Source organism: Manis pentadactyla, chromosome X (genome assembly GCF_030020395.1).
Source record: "Manis pentadactyla isolate mManPen7 chromosome X, mManPen7.hap1, whole genome shotgun sequence".
Taxonomy (NCBI): Eukaryota; Metazoa; Chordata; class Mammalia; order Pholidota; family Manidae; genus Manis; species Manis pentadactyla.
The window spans coordinates 78781190-78798296 of record NC_080038.1 but is presented as its reverse complement, the minus strand read 5'-3'; the positions used below and the strand labels follow the sequence as shown (position 1 = coordinate 78798296).

Here is a 17107-nt window from a genome sequence, read left to right as displayed (position 1 = left end):
ATTTCCTCTAGTTTTTTAATGCTTCACTTGCTTTATTTCTACTTAATATTTATTACTTCCTTCCTTCTGCTAACTTTGGACTTAGCTGTTTCTTCTTTTTCTAGGTCCTTAATGTGTAAGATGAGATTGTTTATTTGAGTTATTTTATTTTTTAATATAAACATTTTGTACCATAACTTCTCTTTTAGTACTACTTTTGCAGCATTCCATAATTTTGATACATTTTGTTTTCATTTTCATTTGTCTTGAGATACTTTAAAAACTCCCTCTTGATTACCTCTGTGACTCAATGGTTGCTTAAAAAATACTGTTTATTTTCCATGTGTGTATAAAATTTGCTATTTTCCTTCTGTTATTGATTTTTAGTTTCATTTCACTATAGTTAGAAAAGATACTTGGTATGATTTCAATATTTGTAAGTTTGTTAGGACTTGTTTTGTGACCAACAATAGGATCTATTCAGGAGAATGATCCATGTATGCTTGAAAATAATGTATATTCATCTGTTATTATGTAGAAATTTCTGTATATGTCTGTTGCCCATTTGAATTATAGTATTCAAGTCAGCTTTTTCTTTATAGACTCTATCTGGAAATTTTATCCATTACTGTAAGTGGAATATTGAAGTTCCCTATAATTATTGCATTGTTTTAAATTTCTGCCTTCAGATCTGCCAGTATTTGCTTTATATATTTAGGTGCTCTGATGTTGGGGGTACATATATTAATAAATGGTAGATCTTCCTGTTGACATTTTTACCATTATATAATGACCTTTGTTTCTAGAAACAATTTAAGACTTAAAGTCTTTTTTGTCTAATGCAATTATTGCCACTCTCGTTTTCTTCTAGTTACTATTTTCACAGTATATCTTTCTCCATCCTTTTCCTTTCAACCTGTGTGTCTTTTAATCCAAATTGAATTACTTGTATACAGCATATTACTGGATCTTGGTTTTTAGCCATTTAGCCACATAGAGCCTTTTAATTGGTGAGTTTAATCCATTTACATTTAAAGTAATTATTGATAAGTGAGGACTTAATATTGCCATCTTTTTAATTTTTTTCTGTTTTAAAGTTGCTTTGTCCCTTTTTCTTGCTATCTTTCTTTGCTATTTATTTATTTGGATAGTGATTTGCTTTGATTCTCTTCCCTTTATCTTTTGTGCATCTCATACAGGTTTTTACTTTATTTAATTTGTGGCTTGTATAAAATATGTACTTAAACCCTTTAAGTTGATAATAACTTAACTTCTACTGCATACAAAAACTCTACACTTTTACTTTCCCCCACTTTGTGTTCTTTAGTCAGTTTGCTTCTTTTTTTCTATGTGTTAAATTCTTATTTAACTTTATTAGTTAGAAATAATTTATGTATCATCATTACAGTGTTACATTAATCTGTATTTGTCTATATATTTACCTTTACCAGTGAGATTTATTCATTCATATGATTTTACATTTCTGTCTAAAGGTTTTCATTTCAATATAAAGAAATCCATAAGCACTTCTTGTAAGGAAGCTCTAATGGTGATGAGATCCCTCAGTTTTTGTATGTCTGGGAAAGATTTTATCTCTACTTAATTTTTAGAAAATAACTTTGCAAGTTATAATATTCTTTGTTAGCAGTTATTTCTTTCAGTATTTTTAATATATTATCCCACTCTCTCCTGGCCTGCAACGTTTCTACTGGGAAATTTATGAATAGTCTTATGGTTGTTTCTTCATATGGAACAAATCACTTTTCCCTTGTTGTTTTCAAAATTCTCTCTCTTGGTCCTTGACTTCTGACAATTTGATTATAATGTGCCTTAGTGTGGTCTCCTTTGGATTGATCCTATTGGAGGATTTTGAGCTTCATTAATCTAGATGTCAATTTCCCTCCACAGATTTGGGGATTATTCAGTCATTATTTATTTAAATAAGCTTTCTTTCTTTTTCTCTTTTCTCCTGCTGGGGCTCCCATAATGTATGTATTGTTTCTAGAGAACCAATAAATCCTGGTATCCCATCTGGTTTTTCTGGATGGGATACCATCCAGATTTCTGTTTTTTCTCTGAATAGAATATTTCAAATGCCCTATCTTCAAGTTCACAGATTCTTCTAATTGATCAAGTCTATTATTGAAGCTCTTTATATAGTTTCCATTCTTTCCAGTATATTCTTCAGCTCCAAAATTTGTTTGGTTCTTTTTTATGATTCCTATTTCTTTTTGAACTCATTTTGTTCATATATTGTTTTCCTGATTTCCTTGAGTTATTTAAGTTATAGTTCACCAACTTTCCTTAAAACAATTATTTGAATTATTTTCAGGCAACTTGCTCTCCTTTTCCCCCACAGAGGAAAGTGTTATGACCAAAGAGATCCCTGTTGGTAACAGGATCTGGTTTGCATTTACATATATGGTAGCAGTGGTCCTTTATAGGCTTTGAAAAACATCAGGGATTTCTTAATTTAAATCTTTAGTAGTACTAGAAGTAGTAGTATTTTATATCTGCTAATCTTCATTATATCAAGATAAGGATAGATTGCAATCTCTTCATGATCAAGCACAGTGACTACTCTAATTTGATTTCTTTAGCATAAAGTATAACTTATGCATGAAAGGAAACTTAATACTTTCTTTCATCAGAAGGATGAATGTCTGGAGTTAGGCCAGATTATATGAAGCTAGGGAAATTAACTATTTACCAAGTTAGGAATTAGTTCACCAGTATATCTCTCAAAATGTTTTATGTTTTCATGTTATAATGGAAAAACATAGAAATTTTGTAGAAAGTCTTTCTGAAACTGGTGTACCTGAGAAAAACATGACAGAAATTCTGCTTGAGCTCCCACTAACTTTTATTGATACAAAAAATATTTTTATTTATAAGAAGCCTCTTGTCAAATGCTGAACACTTTTAAGACACTGTAAGATTTGAAAGCCAGTATGAGTTACAAGGTGTTAGGACTAGGAAACTGATCATCAGTTTATCACTGTATCCTCATCATAAAAACAAGCTCTATTCCAATTTTATTTTGATAAAATAAAGTTGCTGTTAAAAAACAGCACTGCAGAGGAGGAAGAATGTGGAAAGAGCAAATACTTTGGGCTTCAGCAGATATGGGATTGAAAATTAGCTCTGCCACTTATTAGTTTTGTGACTATGGGCAAGTCTGAATCACTCTCTGACTCCATAACCTGAACTGCAAAATAGGAGTATTTAAAATACCTTTTCTTTGTGAACTTGGTTAAAATTAAATGAGTTAACATGAGAGAAAAAAGATGAGTAACTCTGGTGACCTAATGCACAGCATTGTGATTATAGTTAACAATACTTATTCTATACTTGAAAGTTGCTAAGAGACTAGATCTTAAATGTTTTCATCACAAAAAAGAAATGATAACATGATAGAGGTGTTAGCTAACACTATAGTAGTAATCATATTGCAATATACAAGTGTATCAAATTAACATGTACACCTTAAATTTATGCAATGTTATATGTCCATCATATCTAAATATAAAAATGTTTGGAACTAAAGGGAAAAATGGGAGTAGTACATAGTAATTGGTAACTTCTTACTGTTGTTGCTGTTCTTTGCTTAGTGTTAATATTAGCCTTATCTGTGTGCTAATTCCAGTTGCTATGAATCCAGTAAAAGCATACATTTTTCCATTGAGTCCCCACTGTGAGCACTGGCTAAAGACCAATTCTCACTCTGTAAATCATCATGAACATTTCAATTTCAGATGAAGAGAGCCACATGGTATTAAAGTCAGAGTGGTTTATCATACTGATTTGATTCAAAAATTTCTGTATTTCATTCCCCTTTCCTTTTCCTTCCAAAATAAGTCCCCACCATGCTTGAGCTTCTAGGAGCCTAAAAGAAGAGAGATAAGGCTGCTACCAGTCTGCTTATCACACTATACTGAACTGAACTGAAGAGTTAGATTGAAAACCTATGGCTCCTATGACCATTTTTGGTCACCCCTTATTATTCCCCATTAAAATTATTATAAATAGTTATAAAATAATTATAAAATTATATATGTATTCATTCATGTGTGTTGATAGTTATAATCCCGCCTACTTCCGAAAGAGATCTGAGAAGCGGTTCCATGATGCAAGGCAAAGTACAACTCTTACAGGGTAAAGAAGAAAAAACAAATAGTAAGAAGGGAGGGGATATTCCACCCCAGAGGTATTTTTCTCTTCTCTCCTTTTCTTCTTTTTTTGTTTGCTTGTTCTTTGTTTTACCCCCTTGTTTTATCCCATGTTGATAATGCCTCGAGTTTCTGACAGCACCTTCACTTAGCTAAGGAAGTGATACTCCAGCTGAAGAGACTAGCCCAGCCAGGGTATATTCTCAGAACTGTTCTTCAGTGGTAAATTATTTACAGAAAGATGAAGCCTGGGGTGAAACTGATGGGGCAGCCTTTAGCAAGCAGTAGGTACAATCAGAAATTAGAATTTAATCTCACTACTACAAAACAACAGAGATAACTCAGCCTTTCCTAAAATGGAATTCTGACCTGTAATGGTTTTCTATTTTCAACATGCAAGTTAGAGGCAGGGTTAAACATCCTTCTGTAATAACTGCTTATAATAAGAGTACACATATCACTCTTCCCGGTCCACTCATTCTTCCTCTCTCCAATCCCAGAATAAGTCAATGAGTCACCAGCCTTGGATTTTTGAAGACCCTCACCTGTATTTGAATTAAGATCATCAGGTTCTGATTCAGTCCCATTTTGGCTTCCATTTCCCTGAAGTGTGTTCATAGCCATAAGCTTCATCTTCTGCAGCTTCATTGCTTCAGCCATTGCTGCAGCTGTTATACCTAAAACCAGAACCAACCCTTTTAAAATGAGGACCATTTTCTTAATGTAATTAAAAACTGGATACATGTCTTTAACAGGCCTATGCTGCACAGCATAAGCCAAAAATAAACCCTTCTGATTTATAATACTCTTTAACAAAGTAATTTTCAACTCACGTAGTTACTTCATTTTACACTAGGCAGTATAAAAATCTAATAAAAGCATAAATCTGGGTCTGATCTCTAATTCAAAACACAAAGGAAATGAGAGTGATATGAAAATTGAGAAATTCCAGCTTTTACTAATGTGTTCTGGTGTCTGTTTAACACTCTGGACAGTTGTTTTAGAAATAATTCACCATATATTAAATTACATCTAAAACAACATTGTCAGAGAAAGCACTCTGAAACGCTGAAAGGAATCACTTTCTGGTGAAAATCCTCATTGGCATTTCTGCTAAAGGAAAAGCTGTCTTGCTTCTGAGAGTTACCTTCGAATGAAGGGTGAGCAAATTCAGAAAGAAATATTAAGGTGCTGCAAGGATATTTAGGAGTTCTAAATACTAATTCTAGTTCAATCTGTTCATTTTGAAGATGAGGAAACAGTCTCACATTGACCTGCCATAGGTCAGTTATATAGGAGAGGACATGGAGCAAAAAACAAAGTTTCCTGATGGGACCTCAATATATTTGTTGAAGTGCTGAAGTAGTTCAACTGTGAATTAATAAAAATCTGTAAAGATATATGACCCCTATACAACATACAGTCTTGTATTGTTAGCTGCCTTTCTTGTATCTCCTTACATTTGATTAGAAATTTAGAAGCTTAGCCTCTAACTCACATATTTTGTATTGCCACATGGTCCATATAGCAGTGACTTTAACTTATAAATACTTAAATCCTGTTTGTTCAGTTTTCAGTACAGCAATTGGATGGCTATGTCTTCAAGTAAAACCATAAGCTAGCAAATGGAATGCAATGCAGTAGATGCTATGTTTATTTGACCTTTCAAATAAACCATATCAATTTATCCTTTAATTCAACTATTTAGTTAAATTCTTAAACTCAAGATTCTGTGTAGTGTAACACTGATGGACTTAAAAAGCAAATCATCTCCTGGCACCAAGCTCTTAGAATGCAGCCCTGGAATATCACACAAAAGGAACAAGCCGACTTAGGAGATGCTGAATTAAATTTTACTTGGAAACCAGAATTTCAACTTGCAACAGATAAATAGAAAACTGTAAGTTTAATGTGTATGAAAATATACCTTTGAAACTGAAAGTGCTACAACTATACATAAGTATCTACATAAACACCCAGTAATATATAAATTCTTTTTCAAAGCAGCCAGTAACATATAGGTTGTCTTTTTCCATCACTGAATCTGATAATGGTAATTTTTACATTATGTTCATATTACATATATTTAACTGACTGAAACAGATTTGGAAAGGCAGTGACTCAGTGTTACAGGGAAATCATTCACCTTTTGCACTTTCTGATATTGGAGAGTCTACTTCTGTACCCTCAGTACCTTCCATTCTTGTTCACCTAACTTCATGATTGTCTCAATGTATAGTCACTAAAATTTATAATTATTGACTAAATCACAATGTACAACCTTTATGGTAATTTACACTCACTTCCTGATTTAAAATTCAACATAACAATATGAACATGCCCAACATATCATAATTTTATGTGTATGCACATGCACATGTGTGTGTGTGTGTGTAATTGACTATTATTATTGTTAGTAAGTATACAAGCTCCAACTTCAGACTTAGGGTGGTGCAAAAAGTTCTTAAGAGTTACAAGAACTTTAACGAATATTTGATCCAACCCCTCCATTTTATAAATGAAAAACTGAGTTCCTGAGTGGAAAAGTGAGGGGCTTAATATAACACAGCCAGTCAATGGCAAGGGGAGGATAAGAACTCATGTCTCCTGACTTTTATCCCAATTGCTCTGTCGATTAATTTCTACCTGCTTAATCTTAATTTTTATTTCTTTAAAACTCCTAAAATGGGTCTGCAGTGATGTACTACGGCTCACTGAACATAACATGGGAGAAATTGTGTCATATAACTTCTCAGGTCTTCAGTCTATTCATATGTAAAATTAAGGAGTTGGAATAAATGGTCTTTACAGTCCTTTGTGAAGCAATAATTCTGACTAGATTTACTTTGTACTATATCGTTTTCTGAAGCCCTTGTGGTTTTGTATTATCTTGCATGCTTTTCTCGCAGGTAAACAAGCATTAGACTTACCACTTTATGTGATCTATAATCCTCAAAACTAGAGATGCAAGGGAGATAAAATGCATGGCTTGTAGTAAAATTTAAAAGGGGAAAAATAGTGAATTTGGATTCGTATCAATTATCTGAAGAAAAATTAAGGCAACTTTTTAGTTTCTTAATTGGTTATACTGTGCCCATCTCTTCATATTAGTTTGAAGCTTTTCTGTCAAAACTGTGAACAAGTAAATTAACTAAAGGAGAACTATGAAAAATCAAATCCTGAGGTTTACAATTAATTAAATGAAATGGTGAGTCAGTTCACTGCATTATGGTTTTATATTTCAAAAATGACATTTAATTTAATTAACAGTCAAAGCATTACATTAATAATACCCTTTCAAAAATGAAAAGCAGTTTAGATCGGCCACATTATTTCACTCTACCAGTCAAGTACTGTGTGTTGGCTTGTTCATTATCTGCATTTAAAGCTACTTTGTGTCAACTGTAATGTGCTAAAACATGAATAATGAAACATCTGGTAGAATAAAATGTTAATGCACTATACCACATTGGATCTAGGGAAACAGTTCTGAAATTCCCTACAAATCAACTGAGAAGATGTAAGTTATTTCCAAACAGAGGTAGTATTCAGGTTCATATTCAGGAGATGCTTGCACTCTAAACTCTTATTCAGATAAGCAAATGAACTCTAAAAGATTCAGAATGCAACTAAAGAGAAAGCCATAAGAATAGAAAGACAGGTAGAATCAAAGGGTAGCCATGTGCAAGTAGTTGCAGGCCACCCAAGTGAAGAGTAAAAATGCACTGATTCTTAGGAATCACCATTCAGGGATAGATACAACATTAAAAATTACTCAGCTGTATAGTTGTGAGGGCAAGGTAGACAAAACACAGTTATGGGAAGTTCCCAACAGTTGAAAGCAGCTGCATTTGGCTAGATATCAGCAAAGCCATCATACAATGCAGGCACTAGAAATTCACTATACTGGCATGAGATATTGGCACATTTTGTTGAATTACAGATAGACACGGAAAGAAGATATACTTAGTCTTTGCTGAAGTTCATTGTGTCCTAACAACAGATTGGAGGATATACAATTAGGCAGTGTATTTGCCACTCAGAAGGGAGTCAGAGACAGGAAAACAAACAATTAGTAAGGGTTGACAGGACAATCAGCAGAGCAGAGTAGAGAATGCAACCAAACCAGGAACCCAGGAGAAAACTAGCTGCTGCTTTGAGCAAACTGCTGTCCTATAGGCTGAACTGCCTAACAAAATACCAGGTTGCCAAGCAACGGTTTATTTTCCTGTAGACTCTTCTGAAAATGCATAATTGCATAATAGGCATTTAAGAGTTTGAAAGTCTAATAATCTCTTCAAATGTTCCTATTACATTTACTGTTAAATGATTAAAAGCCAGAAAGAAGCACGCTGAGCTTGTCTTACATCAACATTTCCTAAATTATGTTCCATTTCACTACTTGTTACACAAATGTTAAGAGAATTTGTTAAAAAGAGTGGGAAAGGGAGGAGCAAACATGGTGGCGTGAGTAGGACAGTGGGAATCTCCTCTCAAAAACATAAATATTTTTGAAAATACAACAAATACAACTAATCCTAAAAGAGAGACCAGAAGACACAGGACAACAGCCAGACTACATCCACACGTGCGAGAGCCTAGCGCCTGGTGAAAGGGGTAAGATACAACTCCCAGCCCGGCGGGACCCGAGCACGCATCCCCCCAGCTCCCGGCGGGAGGGAGAGGGAGCCCAGGACTGCTAAACACCCAGCCCCAGCCACCCGGACCAGAGCACATGCGTGGAGGGCTGAAAACCAGGGAAAAAGGGCAGCAAGACCTCTGAGAGGGTTCCGAAGCTGATGCCAATGTGACAAAGAAAAGTGAGTGCTTTTTCAAAGTCTTAAAGGGACAGGGATGTACGAGCTGGATGGAAACAACACAGGTCACAGCCCAGTGGCTGGAAATTACAGGGAAAACCAGGTGCACTAATCCCTTGGGCAACAGCTCTGAGAACCCTCACGGACGTAAACAGCCAAACAGCCCACCGTCCATTACCCCTCCAGGCACTGCAAAGCAGAGAAGCAGCCTAAGGCAGAACACACCCTCAGGAAGGGAGATTCCTCCACATGGGCTGGGCAAGACACAAAGACCCAGTCTACACGCAATTACCAAACACAAGCCACTAGGGTCGCAGTTGTCCCAGTAAAGAAAGGCCAGTAGCAAGTGAAAAGTGTGGTGCTCCCAGCTGACAGTCAATAGCACCTGTCAACATGAAAAGGCAAAAAAATATGATCTAGACAAGACTAACCCAGACAGCTTCGGCATCTGCTACATCTTCCCCTGAGAAGGAACCTGGGGAGATAGATTTAACCAGTCTTCCTGAAAAAGAATTCAAAACAAAAGTCATAACCATGCTGATGGACTTGCAGAGAAATATGCAAGAACTAAGAAAGGAAAATACAGAAATAAAACAAGCTCTGGAGGGATGTCAAAACAGAATGGACGAGAGGCAAGAGACCATTAATGGACTAGAAAACAGAGAACAGGAATGCAGAGAAGCTGATGCAGAGAGAGATAAAAGGATCTCCAGGAAGGACAGAATTTTAAGAGAGCTGAGGGACCAATCAAAACGGAACAATATCCGCATTATAGGGGTACCAGAAGAAGAAGAGAGAGAAAAAGGGATAGAAAGTGTCTTTGAAGAAATAATTGCTGAAAACTTCCCTAAACTAGGGGAAGAAATGGCCTCTCAGACCACAGAGGTACACAGAACTCCCATGACAAGGGATCCAAGGAGGGCAACACCAAGACATATAATAATTAAAATGGCAAAGATTAAAGACAAGGAAAAAGTATTAAAGGTAGCCAGAGAGAAAAAAAAGGTTACCTACAAAGGAAAACCCATCAGGTTATCATCAGACTTCTTAACAGAAACCCTACAGGTCAGAAGAGAATGGCATGATATAATTAATGCAATGAAACAGAAGGGCCTCGAACAAAGACTACTGTACCCAGCACGAATATCATTTAAATATGAAGGAGGGATTAAACAATTCCCAGACAAGCAAAAGTTGAGGGAATTTGCTCCCACAAACCACCTCTACACGGCATCGTACAGGGACTGCTCTAGATGAGAGCACTAATAAAAAGAGCACAGAACAAAACACCCAAAATATGAAGAAGGGAGGAGGAGGAATAAGAAGGGAGAGAAATAAAGAATCATCAGACCATGTTTATAATAGCTCAACAAGCGAGTTAAGTTAGACAGTAAGATAGTAAAGAAGCTAAACCTGAACATTTGGTAACAACAAACTTAAAGCCTGCAATGGCAATAAGTACATATTTTTCAATAATCACCCTAAATGTAAATGGATTGAATGCACCAATCAAAAGACACAGAGTAATAGAATGCATAAAAAAGCAAGATCCATCCATATGCTGCTTACAAGAGACTCACCTCAAACTCAAACACATCAACAGACTAAAAGTCAAGGGATGGAAAAATATATTTCATGCAAACAACAGAGAGAAGAAAGCACGTGTTGCAATTCTGGTATCAGACAAAACAGACATCAAAATAAAGAAAGAAACAAAAGACAAAGAAGGACATTACATAATGATAAAGGGCTGAGTCCAACAAGAGGATAAAACCATTATAAATATATATGCACCCAAAACAGGAGCACCAAAAAATCTGAAACAAATACTAACAGAACTAAAGGAGGAAATAGAATGCAATGCACTCATTCTAGGAGAATTCAACACACCACTCACTCCAAAGGATAGATCCACCAGATAGAAAATAAGTAAGGACACAGAGACACTGAACAACACACTGGAACAGATGGATCGAATAGACATCTACAGAACTCTACATCCAAAACAACAGGATACACATTCTTCTCAAGTGCACATGGAATATTCTCCAGAATAGACCACATACTAGGACACAAAATGAGCCTCAGTAAATTCCAAAAGATTGAAACCCTACCAACCAACTTTTAAGACCACAAAGGCATAAAACTAGAAATAAACTGTACAAAGAAAGCAAAAAGGCTCACAAACACATGGAGGCTTAACAATACGCTCCTAAATAATCAATGGATCAATGACCAAATCAAAATCGAGATTTAGCAATATATGACAACAAACGACAACAACAACACAAAGCCCCAACTACTGTGGGACAGAGCAAAAGCAGTCTTAAGAGAAAAGTATATAGCAATCCACGCATATTTTAAAAAGATAGAACAATCTCAAATGAATGGTCTAATGTCACAATTATCGAAATTGGAAAAAGAAGAACAAACGAGGCCTAAGGTCAGCAGAAGGAGGGACATAATAAAGATCAGAGAAGAAATAAATAAAATTGAGAAGAATAAAACAATAGCAAAAATCAATGAAACCAAGAGCTGGTTCTTTGAGAAAATAAAGAAAATAGACATGCCTCTAGCCAGACTTATTAAGAGGAAAAGAGAGTCAACACAAATCAACAGTATCAGAAACGGGAAACGAAAAATCACGACAGACCCCACAGAAATACAAAGAATTATTAGAGACTACTATGAAAACCTATATGCCAACAAGCTGGGAAACCTAGGAGAAATGGACAACTTCCTAGAAAAATACAACCTTCTAAGAATGACACAGAAAGAAACAGAAAATCGAAACAGACCAATTACCAGCAACGAAATTGAAGCAGTAATCAAAAAACTATCAAAGAACGAAACCGCAGGGCCAGATGGATTCACCTCGGAATTTTATCAAACAAACAGGGAAGACATAATACCCATTCTCCTTAAAGTTTTCCAAAAAATAGAAGAGGAGGGGATACTTCCAAACTCATTCTATGAAGCCAACATCACTCTCATGCCAAAACAACACAAAGACACCAATAAAAAAGAAAACTACAGACCAATATCCCTGATGAACGTAGATGCAAAAATACTCAACAAAATATTAGCAAACCGAATTCAAAAATGCATCAAAAGGATCGTACACCATGCCATGGTGGGATTCATTCCAGGGATGCAAGGATGGCACAAAATTTGAAAGTCCATCAACATCATCCACCACATCAACAAAAAGAAAGACAAAAACCACATGATCATCTCCATAGATGCTGAAAATGCATTTGACAAAGTTCAACATCCATTCATGATAAAAACTCTCAGCAGAATAGGAATAGAGGGCAAGTACCTCAACATAATAAAGGACATTTATGATAAATCCACAGCCAACATTATATTGAACAGAGAGAAGCTGAAAGCTTTTCATCTGAGATCGGAAACTAGACTGGTATGCCCACTCTCCCCACTGTTATTTAACATAGAACTGGAGGTCCTAGCCACGGCAATCAGACAAAACAAAGAAATACAAGGAATCCAGATTAGTAAAGAAGAAGTTAAACTGTCACTATTTGCAGATGACATGATACTGTACATAAAAAATCCTAAAGACTCCATCCCAAAACTACTAGAACTGATATCGTAATAAAGCAAAGTTGCAGGATACAAAATTAACAAACAGAAATATGTGGCTTTCCTATACACTAACAATGAACCAACAAAAAGAGAAATCAGGAAAACAACTCCATTAACAATTGCATCAAAAAGAATAAAATACTTAGGAATAAACCTAACCAAAGAAGTGAAAGACTTATACTCTGAAAACTACAAGTCACTCTTAAGAAAAATTAAAGGGGACACTGACAGATGGAAACTCATCCCATGCTCATAGAAAGGAAGAATTAATATCGTCAAAATGGCCATCCTGCCCAAGGCAATATACAGATTTGATGCAATCCCTATGAAACTACCAGCAACATTCTTTAATGAACTGGAACAAATAATTCAAAAATTCATATGGAAACACCAAAGATCCCGAATAGCCAAAGCAATCCTGAGAAAGAGGAATAAAGTAGGGGGGATCTCACTCCCCAACTTCAAGCTCTAGTATAAAGCCATAGTAATCAAGACAATTTGGTACTGGCACAAGAACAGAGCCACAGAGCAATGGAACAGAGTAGAGAATCCAGACATTAATCCAGACATATAAGGTCAATTAATATTTGATAAAGGAGCCATGGACATACAATGGCAAAATGACAGTCTCTTCAGCAAATGGTGCTGGCAAAACTGGACAGCTACATGTAGGAGAATGAAACTGGACCATTGTCTAACCCCATATACAAAAGTAAACTCAAAATGGATCAAAGACCTGAATGTAAGTCATGAAACCATTAATCTCTTGGAAAAAAACATAGGCAACATCCTCTTAGACATAAACATGAGTGACCTCTTCTTGAACATATCTCCCCAGGCAAGCAAAACAACAGCAAAAATGAACAAGTGGGACTATATTGAGCTGAAAAGCTTCTGTACAGCAAAAGACACCATCAATAGAACAAAAAGGAACCCTACAGTATGGAACAATACATTTGTAAATGGCAGATCCGATAAAGGCTTGACGTCCAGCATATATAAAGAGCTCACATGCCTCAACAAACAAAAAACAAAAAACCGAAATAAAAAATGGGCAGAGGAACTGAACAGACAGTTCTCCAAAAAAGAAATACAGATGGCCAACAGACACATGAAAAGATGCTCCACATCGCTAATTATCAGAGAAATGCAAAGTAAAACTACAATGAGGTATCACCTCACACCAGTAAGGATGGCTGCCATCCAAAAGACAAACAACAACAAATGTCGGCGAGGCTGTGGAGAAAGGGGAACCCTCCTACACTGCTGGTGGGAATGTAAACTTGTTCAACCATTGTGGAAAGCAGTATGGAGGTACATCAAAATGCTCAAAACAGACATACCATTTGACCCAGGAATTCCACTCCTAGGAATTTACCCTAAGAATGCAGCAATCAAGTTTGAGAAAGACCAATGCACCCCTATGTTTATCGCAGCACTATTTACAATAGCCAAGAATTGGAAGCAACCTAAATGTCCATCGATAGATGAATGGATAAAGAAGATGTGGTACATATACACAATGGAATACTACTCAGCCATAAGAAAAGGGCAAATCCAACCATTTGCAGCAACATGGATGGAGCTGAATGGTATTATGCTCAGTGAAACAAGCCAAGCAGAGAAAGAGAAATACCAAATGATTTCACTCATCTGTGGAATATAAGAACAAAGGAAAACTGAAAGAACAAAACAGAAACAGAATCACAGAACTCAAGAATGGACTAACAGGTACCAAAGGGAAAGGGACTGGGGAGGATGGGTGGGTAGGGAGGGATAAGGGGGGGAAGAAGAAGGTGCGTATTAAGATTAGCATGCATGGGGTGTGGGAGAAAGGGGAGGGCTGTACAACACAGAGAAGACAAGTAGTGATTCTACAACATTTTGCTATGCTGATGGACAGTGACTGTAAAGGGGTTTATAGAGGGTACCTGGTATAGGGGAGAGCCTAGTAAACATAATATTTGTCATGTAAGTGTAGATTAATGATACCGGATCAAAGTCTAATTTGGCTACCCAGAAAATGAACTAGGTATGATATGAAGATCTTCCAACATCAGCACTCTCTGGAAGACTCATACCAGAAGATGTTCATCAAAAAACCCCAACAAAGATCCACGCGTTGCTACAGCTGTAGAGGCACTCATCCCACCGGTTCCATGACATGCAATAGGAATGAGGAAGGGGATATCTAAGCTGGCCTGTGCGTACAGTAAAACAACGAATTTGACTGGATCTATACTGTTGGAACTCAACCAAGAATTAGGAGAAGTGCAAATTGTAGGACTCCAAAATCTTACAACTACAGACTATCTACTGTTAAAAGAACATATGGGATGTGAACAGTCCCCAGGAATGGGTTGTTTTAACTTGTCTGATTTCTCTCAGACTGTTCAAATTTAGTTGGACAATATCCACCATATCATAGATAAGTTTTCACAAATGCCTAAGGTGCCTAACTGGTTTTCTTGGTTTCACTAGAGATGGCTGGTAATTATAGGTCTGCTTTGGTTATGTAACTGTACTCCTACTATGTTAATGTGTGTGTGAAATTTAACTAGTAGTTTAAAACCTATACATGCTGAAGTTACTCTACAAGAAGATATGTCAAGGAAATAATCAATCTTCCCAAGTTTTCTTCTGTCTGCTTCCTCTATAGCTTTTCTTCTTCCTTCCTTATTACAACCCTTAAATAGAATTCGTGCCTCATATCGAATTTACTTAGTATCATAATTCCTCCAAGTGGTAAAGATACCTCAAGACAAATGCAGGGCATAGAAGCTACAGGGCATAAATGTGGAAAGAAGTAAAAAGCTAACCTTTTCAATCAATATGGCTTCTCTCTCACTTACCAACTTTACATTTCCCTGTATGGCCCCAGAAGTTGACTGGTTAGCCAGAGATGGGTAAGATTCCTCAAGGGAGGAACAAGGCACCTAAGACAGGCACAGTCGCAGGGGGGCCATCAGGTGAGAAATTGGGGATCAACAGAGGTGATGCTTAGAACCTCACCCCCCCTGTTTTGAGAGAAATCTTCTGCATCCGTGGATGTTTTATTGCCCTTGTCTAGCTTGGATTAACACATAGTCTACAGGCACACACCTGATCATCTACATTTGCTCTCTTACAACACTAAACTATGTTTTCTACCTTTATCTTGCATCTACCTACCACTTCAGCATTTTATTAAAAATAATAATAATAAAGAGAGAAATGTGTATCTACATATAAATCAAGTATAAAAATCAAATGATTATTCATATTTGAACTGATTGTTTATATTTCATAATGCATGAGCAAAACCGAAAGTTTCTGTGATGACTGCCCTTGTACTGTTCACCATTTAAGAACTTATACACTATGTAAGAATTTGTTCTCCATGTAAGAACTTGTTTGTTATGCTTCAGAAGATTGGAGACTGACGAAAATTAGGCTTGGGGTGGATTAATCATTTTGCATTGAGCATTGATTCCCCTATACAGAATTTTATTGTTGTTAACAACCATTTGATCAATAAATGAGAGATGCACTCACAAAAAAAAAAAGAGTGGGAAAAGGTAAGAAGAGTTCCACAGCCAATTTAGGCAACAGTGGGTTGAAGATAAAAAATGTTATAAAGCACTTATGTCACACATTGTTGTAAGTTCTTCACATATTTGCTTACTTAACATTGACAAAAACGTAAGAGGGAAGTACCATTACTATTTCCATTTTTCCAATAAGGAAACTGAGTCACAGAAAGTGAATAAGGTCACATAGCTAATAAACTTTGAAGTTGGGGTTTAAATCCAGGTACTTTAGCTCCAGGTTTCTTTACTGTAGATTTTTTCATTGCTTATAATATGCTAATATTTATTATGATATTCTTTTAAAATAGAGCACACTACAGTTTCTAAATGTATTGGATAATGGAACACTTTTATAGGAATACCTGTTTATGGCTCTAAAGACACTAATACTTCATTGAACATAGTTTGAGAAATGTTGCTGTAAATCATTTTTTAAACTGGGATTGCAAGCTTAAATTCAACTACTTAAACACTATTTTCTTCGGTGTTTGAATTTAATCTATATTTATAAGTATCAGGAATCCTCATAGTTTACATAAAGTCAACTATTCTCACTAAGTAATAATAAGTTAGATTTGTCTTTGGTGATATCATTTTAAATTGGAAATGTTCCAGGTTTTTAAACATAGTCACTAATATGATTATCATGCTAGCACCTCTCAATAGACCATTTGTTTATGAAAATGTGAGTTATATGAACACTTCTAATAGTACATATACCTTCTAGTAGGTTATAACACCTCCCTTGGTACCTTATTTGAGCATGTCTGTAGAATGTTACTAGATATGTCAAGATGATTTCTTAGGCCTTCAGCCCTGACCTCCTATTGGTCTATGATTTTGAAGCCATCAGTGGCATGCCCATCAAATCTCATTGTAAGTCTAACTCCTCAAATTTCTGAAATACAGCTTTCTAGACACCTATCAAATCGGATAAGCCAGATAAAAATTTTAAAGCTAACAGTTC

General features: G+C 35.9%; 1 protein-coding gene across 3 annotated transcripts in view; it reads right to left on the bottom strand.

Annotated features, from left to right (window-relative positions):
- The window catches only part of DACH2 (dachshund family transcription factor 2), a 761757-nt gene that overhangs the window by 271348 nt on the left and 473302 nt on the right, over nucleotides 1–17107 (bottom strand). For all 3 annotated transcript variants that reach the window (XR_008995031.1, XM_057495299.1, XM_057495298.1), the window contains exon 4: nucleotides 4694–4825. Coding sequence is in view for 2 of the 3 variants with exons in the window: in XM_057495299.1 (XP_057351282.1) it covers nucleotides 4694–4825 (132 nt within the window). In the remaining variant the exon portion in view is untranslated. The remainder of the gene's footprint in view (nucleotides 1–4693; nucleotides 4826–17107) is intronic.